Source organism: Mustelus asterias, chromosome 2 (assembly GCF_964213995.1).
Source record: "Mustelus asterias chromosome 2, sMusAst1.hap1.1, whole genome shotgun sequence".
Classification (NCBI taxonomy): Eukaryota; Metazoa; Chordata; class Chondrichthyes; order Carcharhiniformes; family Triakidae; genus Mustelus; species Mustelus asterias.
In genome coordinates, this window is record NC_135802.1 from 76,896,010 (window position 1) to 76,914,855 (window position 18,846).

General features: G+C 43.7%; 1 protein-coding gene across 1 annotated transcript in view; it reads left to right on the forward strand.

Moving 5' to 3' along the window:
- gabbr2 (gamma-aminobutyric acid (GABA) B receptor, 2) overlaps window positions 1-18,846 on the forward strand; it is an 895,535-nt gene that overhangs the window by 618,385 nt on the left and 258,304 nt on the right. Inside the window, 1 exon segment of the mRNA XM_078200470.1 lies at window positions 13,036-13,137. Coding sequence (XP_078056596.1) covers window positions 13,036-13,137 — 102 coding nt within the window.

The following is an 18,846-nucleotide window of genomic DNA, read 5'->3' on the forward strand; positions in this document are numbered from 1 at the left end:
TACTTTCAGCTTAATTGTATCAGCAATTTTGTCATGGCTTTGAATTGCTAATACGTGTGAGTTTGCAATTTTCCATTCACCTCGGAGCACAACACAAGGGTCCACATGTTCAAAGTAGTCAAATACAAAGTTAGTACTAATATCAGGAAGTAGTTCAAGTGGATGAAAGTGTTAAAAGTGCAATCTATATGTTTGTAGACGGCACGAATACTTGCGCAATGTGAGACCTTGAATACAATAAAAATTGTAGGGAGATCGAGGTGCAATTGGAGAATGTATCTGGCAGTACCTTAATCTGACAAATGTACTGTGATGTACTTGGTATTGCATGATGTGTACATTCAATACATCACAAATGCGTCAAGGCTGGAAGCAAATAGCATCTTGATGTTTGATTTTTTGATTTGATTTATTATTGTCACATGTATTAGTATACAGTGAAGAGTAAAGTTTCTTGCACGCTATGCAGACAAAGCATTCCGTTCATAGAGAAGGAAAGAAGAGAGTGCAGAATGTAATGTTACAGTCATAGCTAGGGTGTAGAGAAAGATCACCTTAATGCAACGTAGGTCCGTTCAGATGTTTGATGGCAGCAGGGAAGAAGCTGTTCTCGAGTCGGTTGGTACGTGACCTCAGATGTTTGTATCTTTTTCCCGAAGGATAGAAGGTGGAAGAGAGAATGTCTGGGGTGCGTAGGGTCCTTAATTATGCTGACTGCTTTGCCGAGGCGGTGGGAAGTGTTGACAGAGTCAATGGATGGGAGGCTGGTTTGCGCGATGGATTGGGCTACATTCACAACCTTTCGTAGTTTCTTGCAGTCTTGGGCAGAGCAGGAGCCATACCAAGCTGGGATACAACCAGAAAGAATGCTTTCTATGGTGCATCAGTAAAAGTTGGTGAGAGTGTTAGCTGACATGCCAAATTTCCTTAGTCTTCTGAGAAAGTAGAGGCGTTGGTGGACTTTCTTAACTATAGTGTCAGCATGGGAGGACCAGGACAGGTGTTGGTGATCTGGACACCTAAGAACTTGAAGCTTTTGACCATTTCTACTTTGTTGCCGTTGATGTAGACAGGGGCATGTTCTCCACCACGCTTCCTGAAGTCGATGACAATCTCGTTGTTTTGTTAACATTGAGGGAGAGATTATTGTTGTTGCACCTGTTCACCAGATTCTCTATCTCATTCCTGCACTCTGTCTCATCACTGCTTGAGATTCGACCCACTGCAGTGGTGTCATCGGCAAACTTGAAAATCAAGTTGGAGGGGAATTTGGCCACACGGTTACAGGTGTATAAGGAGTATAATAGGGGGCTGAGAACACAGCCTTGTGGGGCACCAGTGTTGAGGATGACCGTGGAGGAGGTGTTGTTGCCTATCCTTACTGATTGTGGTTTGTGAGTTAGGACGTTCAGGGTCCAGTCACAGAGGGAGGAGCCCAGGCCATGGAGTTTGGGGATGAGTTTCGTAGGAATAATGGTGTTGAAGGCTGAGCTGACATAGGTGTCTTTGTTATCTAGGTGTTCCAGAATTGAGCGCAGGGCCAGGGAGATGGCTCTGGACCTGTTTCGGCGGTAGGGGAACTGCAGTGGATCCAGGCAGTCCGGGAGGCTGATGTCATGCCAGTGCACTTAAATATTAATCAAGGAACACTGCACTAAAATTTTAACTTTGGTGTCAGTAGCAGGGGTGTAAGTGGGAGAATAAAACAGACAATAATGGATCAGTCGCCAATTTTATGCCTCATCCAAAAAACACCATACAAAATACGACCTTACTGAAGTTGATGGCATCATTCACTATCTTTTTCTTACAGAGGCCATGGAAAGGCCACATCTGGAATTCTTCATTTTTCATTCCCTCCCATAGTGGTGGACATGGAAGTTCAGAGGAGGGCAACTAGATAATACGTAGTTTAGGATAACTGTAGGACGTTATGGCTTTGAGAATTATAGCTCTCAATTTTAACTTCCTCAATGAACAGGCACTGATTGGAGGAATGTGATGGTGGTAAGGGGGTGGGGGGTGGAATACAAGGGGTTAAAACTTTGGGATCAAGTAGCCCAAACCCATTGCCATCTTTTATAATTTTACAAATACTAGTCAGATCACCAACAAGGCTCGAGGAAAGGACAGTTGGGGATCTTATTAATATTGAAAAGTACCCTGCTGGCATAATTAGTGCAGTGACTTAAATTTAATTGTAAATGATGGAGAATTTCTGGCAGCAGATCTGGTAAGGCCAATTGGCCAAGGTGAATGCTGAAGTTCAGCCCCTTTGTGTGCCAGATGGAACAGGCTGCTCCCCATAGTCCCCCCCCTCCCTGCTCAGACCAAAGCCCCAGTGTCCTCACTCCTTTACCCACTCTCCACAATCCTCATCATGGCCCAGATCCATCAGACTGTACTGACTGCTGGGATGGGGTGAAATCAGAGTAAGGAGAAAGTGATGATATCTAAATCAGGGTTACTGTGCATGTATGTGAATGCACGGGATATAATAACTAAGATTAGGGAGTTATAGATGCAGATTGTTTTATGGAAATATGATGTTATGGTGATAAGTGTGATGTTACTGTGCTATTTTGATATATTTCATATTTTTGTAGGCTACTTTAAAAAGCAGTGTTTCATTGCTAGAGTCTATTTGTCTGGGAAACGTAGCAGATACGAAGAATACAGATTAATACCTGATTTTAGCTAAGAATGTGTTACTTTGTAGACTTAATGGGCCTTTTGTTTACTTATCTTCTCCTGTAATTTTAGACTGAGTGGGGGGGATTCTCCCAAACCGCTACACTGATTTTTTTCAGCCAGCGGGCCGGGAGAATCATGTGGGGCAGCAATGCATGGGATTTGTGCCCCGCTAGCGTCTCCCAGCACCAGGTCTGCTCCGTGCCGGGAATCAGTGGGGAGGCGGGGCTAGCATTTAAATGATATTTTAAATATTATTTAAATGCTATTAGTGGGCCCAGAGTGAAGAGGGGAAAATCGGGGCCCCCCCACGGGTTGGGCAGCGTGGGGTGGTGCCCCCAGGGCATGGGCACCCTGGTAGTGCCAACCTGTGCTCCCTGGCATTGTCCAAGGGGCAAAGTGCCTATGCCCAGGGGGCACCTTGGCACTGCCCCTCGGGCATAGGGCAGTGTTAAGCGGGCGGGGCATATGGGGACAGAGGCAAGGATCTGCACAGGAATCGATGGGGGCAGGAGGGAGGCCAGCAATCAGGATGGGCTGGGGATGGGTTCTGCTGGGAGGGTCAGCCTGTGAGTCTGCACTGCGGGGGAGTGGGGGGGATTGGCATTACAGGATAGGGCGGCTGGAGATCAGGGTGGTCCGGGACGGGGAGGTCGAGGCTGGCTCGGGTATGGTCAGGGGGACCATGATTGGGCCGTGGGGGGTTGTGGGGGCAGCATTGTGGGGGCCCCAGGCTGGCCAGCAATCAAGCTGGCTAGCAAATGGGAGGCTGGCAGTTCGGGGCCACTGCACATGCACAGAAGCCTGCTGGTTTCAGCCTCCTGGGCAGGAGTAGACTCTGCCCCCTGAAATCTAATGATATTCACGCTGATGGCCTCTGCAGTGCACAGAGTGTGGGAGATTCTAGTCTGAACTCCCACTGAAAAAAACAGTGTGACTTACTCCAGTTTTCCCACAAATTCAATACTTAGAATTTTTTTGGGAGAATTCCGCCCTAGGTATGCAGCGTCATATGAGTTTCAATTAGGTTTATTGACAGGGGCAGAGTCATGTTGTTAATGGGAGGAGCTAAACTTGCAGGAAAAACCTGTTTCATTTTCATTTTAAAGTGAAGGGCAGTTGTTGTTTTGCTAACTAATTTGTTTGATAAGGTCCCCCATGGTCGGCTTATGATGAAAGTAAGGAGGTGTGGGATAGAGGGAAAGTTGGCCGATTGGATAGGTAACTGGCTGTCTGATCGAAGACAGAGGGTGGTGGTGGATGGAAAATTTTCAGATTGGAGGCAGGTTGCTAGCGGAGTGCCACAGGGATCAGTGCTTGGTCCTCTGCTCTTTGTGATTTTTATTAATGACTTAGAGGAGGGGGCTGAAGAGTGGATCAGTAAATTTGCTGATGACACCAAGATTGGTGGAGTAGTGGATGAGGTGGAGGGCTGTTGTAGGCTGCAAAGAGACATAGATAGGATACAAAGCTGGGCTGAAAAATGGCAAATGGAGTTTAACCCTGATAAAAACCCTGAGGTGATTCATTTTGGTAGGACAAATTTAAATGTGGATTACAGGGTCAAAGGTAGGGTTCTGAAGACTGTGGAGGAACAGAGAGATCTTGGGGTCCATATCCACAGATCTCTAAAGGTTGCCACTCAAGTGGATAGAGCTGTGAAGAAGGCCTATAGTGTGTTAGCTTTTATTAACAGGGGGTTGGAGTTTAAGAGCCGTGGGGTTATGCTGCAACTGTACAGGACTTTGGTGAGACCACATTTGGAATATTGTGTGCAGTTCTGGTCACCTCACTATAAGAAGGATGTGGAAGCGCTGGAAAGAGTGCAGAGGACATTTACCAGGATGCTACCTGGTTTGGAGGATAGGTCTTATGAGGAAAGGTTGAGGGAGCTAGGGCTGTTCTCTCTGGAGCGGAGGAGGCTGAGGGGAGACTTAATAGAGGTTTATAAAATGATGAAGGGGATAGATAGAGTGAACGTTCAAAGACTATTTCCTCGGGTGGATGGAGCTATTACAAGGGGGCATAACTATAGGGTTCGTGGTGGGAGACATAGGAAGGATATCAGAGGTAGGTTCTTTACGCAGAGAGTGGTTGGGGTGTGGAATGGACTGCCTGCAGTGATAGTGGAGTCAGACACTTTAGGAACATTTAAGCGGTTATTGGATAGGCACATGGAGCACACCAGGATGATAGGGAGTGGGATAGCTTGATCTTGGTTTCGGATAAAGCTCGGCACAACATCGTGGGCCGAAGGGCCTGTTCTGTGCTGTACTGTTCTATGTTCTATGTTCTAATTTTAAAGGGGGGCTAAAGTCTATAAGAGAAATATTGCCTGATTGGTACTAATAGTGATAGGTTAGCTGTTAAGAATTGTATCTTGTCATGTTTAGGTGTTGTTCAATCATTAAAAGTTAACCTAATTCACTTGATATAATTAAACTGTTATTAAATAATGTTTCTTTTGATTAAAAACTTCATAGTTTGTCAGTATAATCACGCTTGGAGTGAAACATTTTATTCTCACTTTAATATCAAAAATTGTTGGGGTCTGGTCTGGCTTCATAATATATCTTGAGGTTTCTAATCTGGTACCCTAACATAACAAAGACCTGGCTCAAGCAAGAACAGGTCTGCGTGTCAAATTTTCCTGGGTAAAAGATGTTCAGAAAAGATAGGAAAGGAGGAGAGGTGGTGGTACAGGTTAGGGAGAGCGTTGAAGTGCTGGAGAAAGAGGATGTCCCAGAGGTTTTGAGGACAGAATCAGTTTGGCTAAAACTAAGGAACAAAAAGGGTGCAATTACATTGCTTGGAGTAATCTATAGACTGGCAAATAGTGAGAAGGATGTGGAAGAACAAATCTGCATGGAAATTACAGAGAAATGCAACCATTATGGAGTGGTTATAATTGGGGACTTTAATTAATATAGACTGGGACGATGGTAATGTAAAGAACAGAGAGGGGCAAAAGTTCCTAGATTTTTCCGGAAGATTTTCTACAGCAGTGTGTGCCAAATCAATGGCGGAACATTTAGGAGACAATGATCATTGTATTGTAAAGTTTAGGATGATGGTAGAATAGAAAAATAGGTAACCCAGAGTAAAAATAATTGACTGGGGAGAGCTGACTTCAACTGGGCAAGAAAGGAGCCTGGCAGTTAGACTGGAACGAAACATTGGTGGGAAAAACTGTAGCTGAACAATGGCCTACCTTCAAAACAGAAATGGTCTGGACACTGTCAAGGCATATTTCCTTAAAAGGGAAATGTAATGCAAATAAATCCAGAGCTCCCTGGATGAAAAAGGAGGTAGACATTAAGATAAGGAAGAAACAGTGTGCTTATGGCAGGTACAGCTGAGAACCAAGAGGAATGCAGAAGGTCAGAGGGAATGTGAAAAAACACATTAGAGAAGCGAAGAGGGATTACAAGAAAAGACTGGCCGCCAACATAAAGGGGAATCTCAAAATCTTCTATCGATAAATATACATAAATGGTAAAAGGAGTAGGGCTGACTACAGACCTAAAAGAGAATTTGCATATGGAGGTTGGAAGCATGGCTGAGATATTATATGACTACTTTGCATTCGCCTTTACCGTGGAGGTAGTTGCTACCAAGGCCATGGTGATAGAGAAGGAAACTCTGTCACTAGAAGGGTTCAAAATTGATAAGGAGGAAGTATTGAATAAACTGTCAGTTCTTAAAGTTGACAGGGCACCTGGACAGGATGAGATGCGTCTTAGGATAGTGAAGGAAGTGAGAATGGAAATTGCAGGGGCACTGTCCATAATCTCCCAGTCTTCTCTAGACTCGGGGAGGGGGAGGGGGCGGGGGGGGGGGGGGGGGGGGGTGCCAGAGGACTGAATAATTAACATATTACGCCCTTGTTCAAAGAAGTTTGCAAGATTAAGCCCAGCAATTACAGGCCAGTCAGTTTAACTTCAGTGGTGGGGAAGCTTCTAGAAACAATTATTCAGGATAGAATTAGTAGTCACTTGAAAAATGTGGATTGATTAGAAAGAGCCAGCATGGATTTCTAAAGGGAAAATGATATTTAACTAACATGCTAGAGTTTTTGAGGAAATAACAGAAAGGATTGATGAGGGTAATGCTGTTGATGTGGTCTACATGGACTTTCAAAAGGCATTTGATACAATGCCACACAGCAGACTTATGAGAAAAGTTATAGCTCAAGGGACAGTAGCAACATGGATACAAAGTTGGCTGAATAATGGAAATCAGATAATGATCAGTGGATATTTTTTGGGCTGCAAAAAAGTTTATAGTGGAGTTCCCCAGAGACAGGTATTGGGACCCTTGCTTCTCCTGATATATATTAATGATCTAGATCTTGGTGTTCATGGGACACCAAGTTTGTGGATGATACGAAACTTGGAAATATTGTAAACTATGACAAGGACAGTGTAGAACTTCAAAAGAACATAGACAAATTGGTCTATGTGACTGTGACTCTCCGGCAGGTCTGTGAGTATCCACCTACAACCTCCTGCCACATGTTTGCAATCTCTTCAACCAGTCTATCAATTTGGCTGGCTGGTGGACCGGAGTCTGCAGAAAATTATTGAATATTTGGATCATAGACTTCAGAGAGTTTAGAATTAAGCTTTAAAATAACAAAAAGATTGGACTTAGTCATCTGGATAAGGAATTCAAGATTGATAGCTTTGTGGAGAACCAAGGGAACTAAGTTACAAAAATATGTTAGATGCTTAGATATACTTTTTTCAGAGTTGCCAGTCCCTCGAGGAACTTGGCTGAGTTCCTGTGAGTGATGTACATCTTTAGATAGAGAATCATAGAATCCCTTCAATGCAGAAGGATTTGGCCTTTTGAGTCTGCACCGACCACAATCCCATCCAGGCCCTATTCCCGTAACCCCACATATTTAACCTGCTAATCCCCCTGACACTAGGGTCAATTTAGCATGGCCAGTCAACCTAACCTGCACATCTTTAGACTGTGGGAGGAAACTGGGGCACCCGGAGGAAACTCACGCAGACACCATAAAACCATATGACATAGGAGCAGAATTAGACCACTCGGCCCATCAAGTCTGCTCCGCCATTCAATCATGGCTGATATTTTTCTCATCTCCATTCTCCTGCCTTTTCCTCATAACCCCTGATTCCCTTATTAGTCAAGAACCTATCTATCTCTGTCTTAAAGACACTCAATGACTCGGCCTCCACAGCCTTCTGCTGCAAAGAGCTCCACAGATTCACCACTCTCTGGCTGAAGAAATTCTTCCTCATCTCATTTTTAAAGGATCATCCCTCTAGCCTGAGGTTGTGCCCTCTGGTTCTAGTTTTTCCTACTAGTGGAAACATCCTCTCCACGTCCACTCTATACAGGGGAGAATGTGCAAATTCCACACAAACAGTGACCCGAGGCCTGAATTGAATCCAGGTCCCTGGCACTGTGAGGCAGCAGTGCTAACCACTGTGCCACCATGCAGTCCAAAAAAGGATAGAAGATCGGTGGATTATGGAGATTAGAGTAGTTTTTATTATTTTTTATTTGTTCTTCCAAGGGGGTTGTACAGCTGCATAATGATAGTAGGCGAAGCATGGTATGATGACGCTGGGATGGGGCCATATTGATGAACTGACTGGAGGCATGTGTATGCAGGGAGAGGTGGGTTTGAGGCTGGAAACATTGGTAGATGTGTGAGCGTGATGTGGTGTATCTGACTGTTAGGCATGAGTCCTAAGCATTAGGAAATGCTGCTTTGTGAGTGATGAGGGTCATTGAGGACCCTGAGAGGTTGGTGTTATGTGATAGGAGATGTCATGTGAAGGTGACATTATCCACTGATGTGAAGTTATTAGACTTCTTGTGGCATTGGGGCCAGCTCCTCGGGTCCAGGATCATGGAGTCGAACTTCCTGGCCACCTGCTCCCATTGCCTTCGGAGGATCATCCTCGAGGTTCTCCAGGCCCCCACAGGACTATGATGTCTTTCATCCTTCCCACCTCCACCATTAATTCCTCCAATATCTCATCTGTCACCCTTAAACCCACTGCCTGCAAGAATTTGGACTGCATTAATAATTTTGAGTAGCTTTCCTCTAAGATAAAGTTGCTGTTAAGAAGAGCAAGCTGATTGTATGATGTGGTCCGCAAACAATGCTGTTGGGGCCTCTTGATGTGTGCAGAGCTTACAGTCAGGAGCAGAGAGCAGCATTGGAAGTGCACCAGCCAGTATCACAATCATTCTGCCAAGCACAGATGAGTTGGGAATCATGACGCACCATGCACAATAAACAGGGCTATCCGATTTGGAGCCCTTGAAGTTTTTGATTTGTGAGCTGTACACAAAAAAAATCAATGCACACTAAATGCCAGAAGACTGGTTTACATTTTATGTGTCTGAAAATGGATGAACAATAGGCTTACATGGCTCAGGCGAAAGAACTGCTTTAATCTGAGGTGTCAAATTCCTGTCAGAAGCAATAAAATGTTGCTGCATTTCTTCAGCTTCAAGCGTATGTTTCCATGGTGGAGTGATGAACAAAGAAACCTCATGTTGCATTCTACAAAGTCTCAGTTAAAACATTTTGATACAGATACTATTATTTTTCAGATTTTAAAATGTTGTGATTCACACTTTATTCTGCTGATTATCAACTGTGTTCTTTTTGCTCCTGCACGTTGGAAATGTTGACCTCAAAGATCTATTCTTGTCAGTAGTAAGCACATAAGAGAGGCCCTCCTTTTTAGACAAGGCAAAGTCGGAGAACAAAGATTAAACTTTTCTCTCAAAAACAACCCTGCATTTCCTTAATTTTCAAAGAAACTCCAATTCTATTGAGTAATCTGGGTGACAATCTATGGGGAGTTCAAGTTTTGGTGTTGTCACCTCACTTGATAACATTGACATGGAATCAAAATTTTACCTTGATTTATTGAATAACATCTTCAAAATATATGAACTGCGTGTCACGCAACTTCAAACACAGCCATGCAAAAATTAAATTAAGGATGAATGAAAGACAGAATAGAACCTTACAGTGCAAGAGGCCACCATTTGGCCCATCGAGACTGCACTAACCACAATCCCACCCAGGCCCTATCCGCATAACCGCATGCATTTACCCTAGCTAGTCCCCCTGATTCTAAGGGGGAATTTACCATGGCCAATCCACCTAACATTAAAATCCTATATTGCTAAAACAAGTTACAAATAAACTATACTGACAACAGATAAGGTTAGTAACTGCTGGGTCAGGCAATTACTGTTGCATGCTAATCCTATCGCATTTCTGGTGTCATTGCATACGAGTTGCCAATCTTATGAAAACACGCTCTAACATCAGTATTTACTTCTATAAAGTTACCTAAGTTGCCTTTCAATATTTATGATTAAGTTTAGTTTGTGTATCAAAATATAATCATTAACTTTATGTCTGTTAACCCTTTATTAAGTAACTGCCTAGTTGAACTTTCACCTCTGCAGCCAGTGGCACATCAATTATGGAAGAAATATCCTATGATCTTTGATGTTGCCTCTGTGAGGCATGACTTTTTAAATAATATTCATTGTATGCCATGGCATTTACTCCACATAATAAATTGGGTAAATTACCCTACAGTAGGAATTTCCAGTACAGTGTGATTTATCCAATTTACAAGGCATACTCCATTGTATTCAAGCAATATACATTTATACATGCATAGTTATTTGAAAGTATTGATCCTGGACTTCATTTCCAAAAGGGTAGCATGCACCCTGATTTTCAGAAATGTATGAAAGATAGCGGCAAATGCTATCGGAGAATTTAACGCTGAGCTCTAGTGAGTTAATCTTCTAAAAAGTATCCAATATTTACCACACACTATTGGCTAGTTTAATGCCTTATCCTGTGTGTTCTCTTGAGTACAGCTGTACTATTCACTCCCACAGTGAAATGAATATCATTCTGTTCAATGTTTCAGTTGTTGAAACCGAGGTGTAACAATTGGAAAAATAAAAGTAGAAGAATAAGCAAAAATAACAAAAACAAAATCCTAATCTCACTTCAGCATGTTAAATTTCTAAGTCTGACCAAAGCTTGCCTAAATAGAAAAATAGTTTTCTACTAAGAGTCTGATTAACTTTGCAGCCTTTGTTAGATCTGATTGCCATCCTGGATTTTCATCATGGACTTGAGGACCTCAGCAGCAGCGAGGAGCCAGAAGACTGCACTGTGCAGGAAACAGTCACTTTGCTGATTTTCCCTGATTGACCAATTAATGGTTGAATTGGGGGGGGGGGCGGCGCGGGTTGGTCATACAGTTAGTGTATGGTGGGCAGACTGTCAAAGCTGGAAAGTTCTTAGGAGGCCTTCCAGTTTAGAAGGAACTGAAGTTAGCCTTTTAAAAAATGTGAAAGAGAGGGCACCCCAAGATAGAGACCTTCTCTGCACCTTTAAAAAATGTTAAGATTAAAAAAATAGACTGAGTAGCAGGGCTACCATTGTGGAAATCCCTTCACCAGGCAGCCAGCGACTGCAGTAAAAGTCACATGGGTAGGGTGGGCCTATAAGCTTTCCTGGTGCACTCAGTACTGCACTGGAGTGTCAGCCTTGACTTTGAAGAAGAATGGAGGAGTTATTCCCAGTGTCCGAGCTAATATATATCTCTGAATTAATGTTATGAAAAAATATATTGGGCGTGATTCTGCGGGTCTGTTCACAATGGGAGCTAATTGCATTATGGACACTAAATCTTGCGAGAGGGCCATAACAGGATTTGCAGTGGCAAGATCTTGATACTCCTCCCACCTCCCTCCCACCCCCCTGTCATCAGTGACAACATAATCAGGTTCACACCCTTTGAATCTGAATGAATTAAAATATTATTAGATGGTTTAATGCCGTAGCTTCCGGCCCCAGTAAATGCTCCCCCTCATCGGCATGATGTCACGCCAGTGGGAATCACTACTGGTTTTCAAAAATGAAAACCAGTCATGATGACCATGCCATGGGTGCAGATGTGAGTATAGCCCCTAGCTGGTGGCACACTGCGCAGTGCCAATCTGGCACTGCCAGGGGTGGGCATTCTGGGTAGCCCCATTGGGGGGGGGCGGGGGGGGGGGTTCCCCTTATGTGTGGGGAGGGTCCAGATAGTTGATGGGTTTGTATCTGCATTGGGGTGGGGGAGTTGGAGACTGTGAATGGGGGCTGGGCACGGAGACTGTGAGAGGGGGGATGGCCCGATTATTAAGTGGTGGGGCACCCCAAACATTGAGTGGTGGGGCGCCCCGAACATTGAGTGGTGGGGCACCCCGAACATTGAGTGGTGGGGCAGAGTTTGCCCCTCTGTATTCGAGGGTTGGGGTGTTCCCCTTGTCTGTTGGGGTCCCAATGTCCATGGGAGCTGGGGCCGAGGGGACCTTTAACTTTACTTTGAGATCACCACGCCCTTTAAAAATGTCCCCTTGATCTCTGTGGAACCAGCCATACAGGTTCCATCAGGCCCTGCCCCACCAGAATGATTGCGCAAACTACACCCCCAATTCTTTTGACAAAGTATCAGAAGATCTGGTGAGAAAAACCCAGCTTTGTTTTTGGAGAGAAACATGTCAGTTTTCAGTCAAATCTTGACACTTGCCATTTTAAAAAAAATTCTGCCCATTATATACGAATGATCACATTGTTTGGGTAGGTTTGCTTTGCCTGTCAGGTTTCCTGCATTACAACAGTGATTGCATCTCAATAAGTACTGCACTCACTATAAAATGCTTCAAGATGTCCAGTAGTCATGGGAAGAGCGATATAAATACAATTCTCTTTCCTTTCCCTTATTTTTCAGAATGTTTAGGATTTCCTTACTCTTGCTGCAATAAACTCTCACAGACGCCAACACCTCATACTAAGACCATTCCTCTCAAATCCTGTCAGTAGCAACAAGTTGTTTGACTATATGCAGAGTATTATGGGTGAGATTGACCCAGGCACGTGCATTTTCCAACACAAATCATGGGTAATCATTAGGAACTGAATTTATGTATGCAATCTCCGGAGTGGGGCTCGAACCTGGAACCTTGTGACTCAAAGAGAGCTACAAATCTGTCTTTATAGTCTTGAGAGGGATAGTTCCATGATCACAAAATCTCCCTGAATGTGGCAGTTCAGATGACGAATATGTTGATAATTGAAGAGATATAAAAGATAGTTGTTTCAATTCATTGATGATCTGATTCATCTTTTCCAGGCTTTGGGCTTGGGAGAAAAATACTAAATATTAATCCAACTGTGTGCACTGTATGAAAATCTAATAAAAATAATGCATCACTTCTTTGTAAAGTTGTTATCAATCTTTTCTCTCTCTTCTGTGTTGGCAGGTGAGAAATGATTTGACCAGTGAGCTGGAGAAAGCAGACATTCAAATTGCAGACACTGAGAGTTTCTCTAATGATCCTTGTCCGAGCGTCAAAAAGCTTAGGGTAAGTAAAGGAAAATATTAACAGTAAACCAAGAAAAGAATGCAAACTCTAAAAAGAGATTTTTGACAAATATCCACCATCCTTTATTAACCTGTGAAGGAATAGATGGATCATTGGAATAATACTATTTGTTTACTTGTGAAATGTTTATTCCATTTCAGCACAGGCAAAAGAGATGAAAGTCCCTCTGTCTGATCATTTTTGAGATTTTATTAACAACGTAAGCCTCGCATTTAATCAGACAAGGGGGTGGTGCTGCCTTCCTGCCTCCATCGCAATTGCGTCCATAGCAAGAAGGCCCATCGACAGCCATCCTGTCCCAGTACCAATTGAGACCCTAAAGTGGGCCATTAATGACCACTTAACCACCTCATCCCACCACCACTAGTATTAAGCCAGCAGCAGAAAGGGATGGGCATTGTTATTCAGTGAACACAAGTAAATCCTGGTGTGTTTGCTGGCCAGTTCCTGGTGGGAAATGGGAAGGCTCGTTCAAGGGCACTTTGCGCCTGATTGAGGGACCCGGCATCAGTTAGGGGGTGAGGGTGCTGCTAAGAGCCACCTGCTGCCAAACCCCCTCTCTCCTTCCCTCAAGACCTCCACCCAGCAAACCCACTCTCCCCCATTGTGGTCTAGGACCAATGATGATACGCGGCCTCAGGTGGATGTCGTACTGACAGCTGTCATCGCACCCCAGTCAGTGGTGCTGCTGTTCAGTACAGCTGCCAGCCTTTGATTGGCAGGTGGGACATCCATCTCTGAGGTCCTTGCTCCTTTAGTTAAATGTCTGGACTGCACTTCATTGGGCTAACCTTTCCTATGCGAGGCAAGGCAGTGCTCCTATCAGCTCTCCAGCCAATGGGTAAGACCCTCATTGCCTCCATTAAATCCAGCCCATTAACTTTGCTTCTATCTCCGCAGATGCTGCCAGACTGCTGAGTATTCCCAGCATTTGATGTCTTTATTTTGCATTTTCAACATCCATGGTATTTTGCTTTTGCATAACTCTGGATGTTAGATGCAGGCGGCATTGGGGTCAGTCATGATACCTCCTGGATGCCCACCAGCACTGAAGCTTACCTATCAAGAATAGCCATTTGGATGAGCCATTCCAAAAAGATGCTTGTACCTTGAGTCTTGCCGTAGAGGGGATAGAGGGGAGCACAAACTTGATGAGAGAACGAAAATACATTGGTCTTGAATTTCCTTACCATCTTCAGCTTATACTTTTATTGCATGAAGACGATTCAGAAAATTTGTGTTGGATGCAAAATGTTGCTTTCGTGTTCTTTCTGAGTTTGGTGCATGTTTCCTCTCATGTTTTGGCAGCTGAAATGAAATGCTCAGTGGGGTGGGGATTGTGGTCTGGATTGTGAGAAAGAGTAGACTTGGCTGACATGTGTTGTGCCTTTGGAACATAGAGTCTTCCTGTCATGGTTGTTCAAGTTGCAGCCTTGATTGGTGCTTATACATTAGTGGTCTGCTAAAATGTGCTGTGAGCTTTGGACTGGGAGGGAGGTGAAGCTTTGGGAGAGGATGGAGTGTCAAAGGAAATGGGCTTGTTGGCACCAATCGTGAACAAGGAAAAGCTCACATTTCAATCGGGAAGCATTGAGTTTGCACTGACATTGAGCAGGAGAATCCTCACTCCTAATGGCTGAGTGTGCTGCACTGTGGGGCTGGGAACCATAGGTGAGTTTGTGAGCACAGTGTCAGCAACTGATATACAGATCCAGGGATGGAGGTGACAGCAGGGTAAAGGAACTTAGTAAATTACAGATTTGGGGCCTGAACCAAAGGATTGGATCCTCATTAAAGCTATGATGAAGAAGGGAATACAGCAGGGAAAAAGAGCATTGTTGAGGCTGGAGTGCTTAAGATAATCCCAATAGGAAGGGATAGAACTGAATGATACTTTGGTAGCAGATTAATGGATTGGGATACAGGGAATTGTCATGGTTTAAAATATGGTAACAATGTTAGTCTAACCATCTGGTGTCACAAGGTTAGCATGGACTCTTGGTAGAATCTGGTACACGATGCCACGTGACTAACGTGGAGGTATCAGCAGCATTGGAGACTTCACTGCAGCAAATACACAACCTTACAATATTACAAAAACAGGCATAGGATTTACAAATAACCAAAACCATCACGTGAACCATTTTGTTCAAGTTATTCATCTGCGTTTCTGTTGCTATTTGCTCTTGTTGCCTTTTTGGATCCCTGATGTTGACAACAACATGCTTTAAGCTTGGAAAGATAACGACCGGAATTCAGCGACATTGTCCGCTCTACCGCCACTACCAGCGGGAACGGAGAATTAGGCACTCAGCCAAATCTCCATTTACAGCAGCAGGGCCAGAGAATACCAGCCGCCGACAACATCAGAGAATCCTAGTCAAGGGCTCTTTGGGGGCAATCTTATCAGCTTGTCATACCGGTCGATCAGCATGGCGAGCCGGTAAGGTCATGGGAGACAGAAAAAAAACGGGTTTCTCATGTTTCACGATCTTACAGACCCTGGATTGCCGGCATGATAAGACTCACATCCGGGAAGGATGCGAGCTGATTTTAATATTTAAATTCTTATTTTAATATAATTAGTGAGTCCTGGACACAGTTGTCCAGGCTTACTTGCCTAAACAGCCTCGCCGTTGGAGGTCCTCACCGGTGAGGACCATGTATTGTCCCCAACAACGGGGACCTGGCGTGATGGCTTCACCAGTGGGACCAGAGGCCATTGAGGCCCCCCCGGGTGGTTGGGGACAGGAGTGGGCAGTGCCCCTTGGGGAGTTCCAGCCTGGCACTGCTGTGCAATGCCCAGGGGTAGGGCTTAATGGGACGGGTGTAGTCATGATGGGGCTGGGATCATGATGAGGGGCTGGGGCAATGTGAAACAAAAGGACAGTTGTAGTGGATGAGTTGAAACAAATTCAGGGTACATTGCACTCGGTGTAAGTTGCAGGATTCAGTGAAGTGATAGGGCTGTGGTCCTTCCTAGTTGTTGTGGGAGGCCAAGCTCCGTGTTGTCACAGGGTGATTCCTGTCCTCACGAGCAAGCTCTGTTGCATCTGCCTCAAACTCACTGATGGTGGTGATCTCTGCCATCCCTCCCCATGTCTGGGCTTGCTCACATTTGTTGTGAGCAAGTTTGGCCTGTATGGAGACAAAAGAGATATGATCAGACCAGATGAAGTCAAGGCATGTCCCGTGTATATGTGGTGAGCCCTCCCTGGAGGGACAGAGAACGGAGTTTGAGCAACAAGTCATATGGTGTTGTGAAAGTCTTGCTGAGAGAGTAAATGTTGACATGTGTCCCTCTGTGACTGAATATGAGAGATCCGTAAAGAGAGTAATTGTCTGAGTACATGATGCCAACTTCGATTTTGATAGTGGAGGGAGCTGAGAGAGGACTTACCCTGGTGAAGTGGATGAGATAATTCATCTGCTTCCTGCACTGGATAGTGCTTTGGAGGTAGATGGCAGCCAAGCTGACGTCCTGGATACTCCCAGGCCAGAGAAGTGAGGTTTGTGTAAAAGTCCTTTAAAACTTGAAATCTTGTCACATGATCATTTTGGTCATTCACGGGAAGTTTGAACTTATGTTTTAAAGTTGTTGATTGCTGTAGGGATGATAACAGTAGATCTTGACAGGTTAATCCGTATCAGAATGGTATTCTCTATTTATCAACCTTTTCAAATAACTATGCTCTGAATCACAATGATATTGTCCTGATATTAACCATCTAATCCTCCACTCGCCTTAGTTTGTTAAAACATCTTTATTTCTTCATTGAAAGAAAAATTGGGTAAATATATTTGTGTGCTGATTCCATATTACCCATTTTATTTAAAATAATCCACTGTGAGACCAGCTTTTAATTCCTTTATGACCTGTTAAACCTTTGCCATCTAATTTATTATTGTATTAGTATTTATAACATTGTACCTCTGAACATATATTGTTAAATATATCACTATCTGGTGGTTGTATCTGTTTGTTAACAATGCACGCTTGGCTTACCAGCACTTTGACATACAATGACTTGCAATATCATCATTTTAAACTGATCTGAAGTAATTTTAAAAGCTATTCATAACATTGAAGTATGTGAAAGAAGCCATTCTAAATTTTTATCAGCAACTGAGTTTTTAAGCACTTCTTGAAAAAGAAATAACGTTATTTCACCAGTTTTCAGTGCTGATTCATTAATCTGCTTATTTGCAATCTGAAAAGAAAATGTGCATTTCCAAATAGTTCAGATAAACCAGGTTTGACTGTGCTAGTGTGGCTTTTAATGATGTTTGGGAGGATCATGCTGATTGATTTATATGCTCTTGAGACTTGCCCTTGGAACTGCTGCAGTAAGATAATTTGCTTCAAAGGACTCAATCTAGGAAGCCGGTAGGGTCACACTGCTTGCTAGCACCAGGTCTGGGAGGACAATATGGTGGTGGAGAAGAAGGTTTTGTGCTGATTAGAGGTGACTGCCTTTGGGTAATTGGAAAATTCTGTTCCTGAAGAGAACTCCTGGAGCAAAGGAGAATATTCTAAAGCAGTAAAAATAACAGCTGCTGACACAATGGACTCAGAAGTGATTGCTGCACTGAAGATCTGACGAGAAGCTGTCACCACTGTTCGAAAGGGTCTGCGTTGTTTTCCAAGATCATGGGAAAGATACACAGGCGTACCATTAGGAAAAAAATCCTATTGTTCCCTTCTCCTCCGGTCCTCAATCATTTCTTAAATTATTCCAATATTTCTGCCTCCTCTACCCCACATGTTAATCGCCGTGCACGAGAAACTTTCAACATTAGGCTACATTTGAATCAATGTCCTTTGTTTAGATTTAATTTGAAGTATCATTCTGGATAAATTTTATACCACTTAGCCTGTATGGCACTATACAGTTCTCACTAAGCTCCTTTCAAGGTTAAACATCTAAAGATGTCTCCCATTTTTATCATATCATATTTTCATCTTATCAATCTCAAGACTTCTTCCTGCAGTGTCTTCAGGGTTTGAATGCCTTCCTTATGTTTGAGAGAATGGAAACAATTAAACCCAGGTTGGGTAGAGCCAGAACATGATGCTGTTTAGGAATAGCTTCCTGCCATTTGCTATTCTTTTGGTTCCTGAGTTTGGCATTTTATTTGCTTTCTTGACTGCTGTGCAAGGGATGCAGTAGCATGATGGTAATGTTGGGTGGTATGGTGGCACAGTGGTTAACACTGCTGCTTCACAGCGCCAGGAACCCGGGTTCGATTCCTGGCTTGGGTCACTGTCTGTGTGGCGTCTGCATGTTTCCCCTGTGTCTGCATGGGTTTCCTCCGGGTGCTCCGGTTTCCTCCCGCAGTCTGAAAGACGTGCTGTTAGGTGCATTGGCCATGCTAAATTCTCCCTCAGTGTACCCAAACAGGCACTAGAGTGTGGCGACTCGGGGATTTTCACAGTAACTTCGTGCAGTATTAATGTAAACCTACTTGTGACACTAGTAAATAACCTTTAATGTTACTGGACTAGTAATCGAAAGGCCTAGACTAATGGTCCTGCGGCATGAATTCAAATTCCATCAGGGCGGCTGAGCGATTTTAAATTCAATTAATTAACCTGAAATAAAATATTAATCTAATTAATAATCAGCATGAAACTAACAGATTGTCATAAAAATCCATTTGGTTCACTAATTCACTAATTCCCCTTCT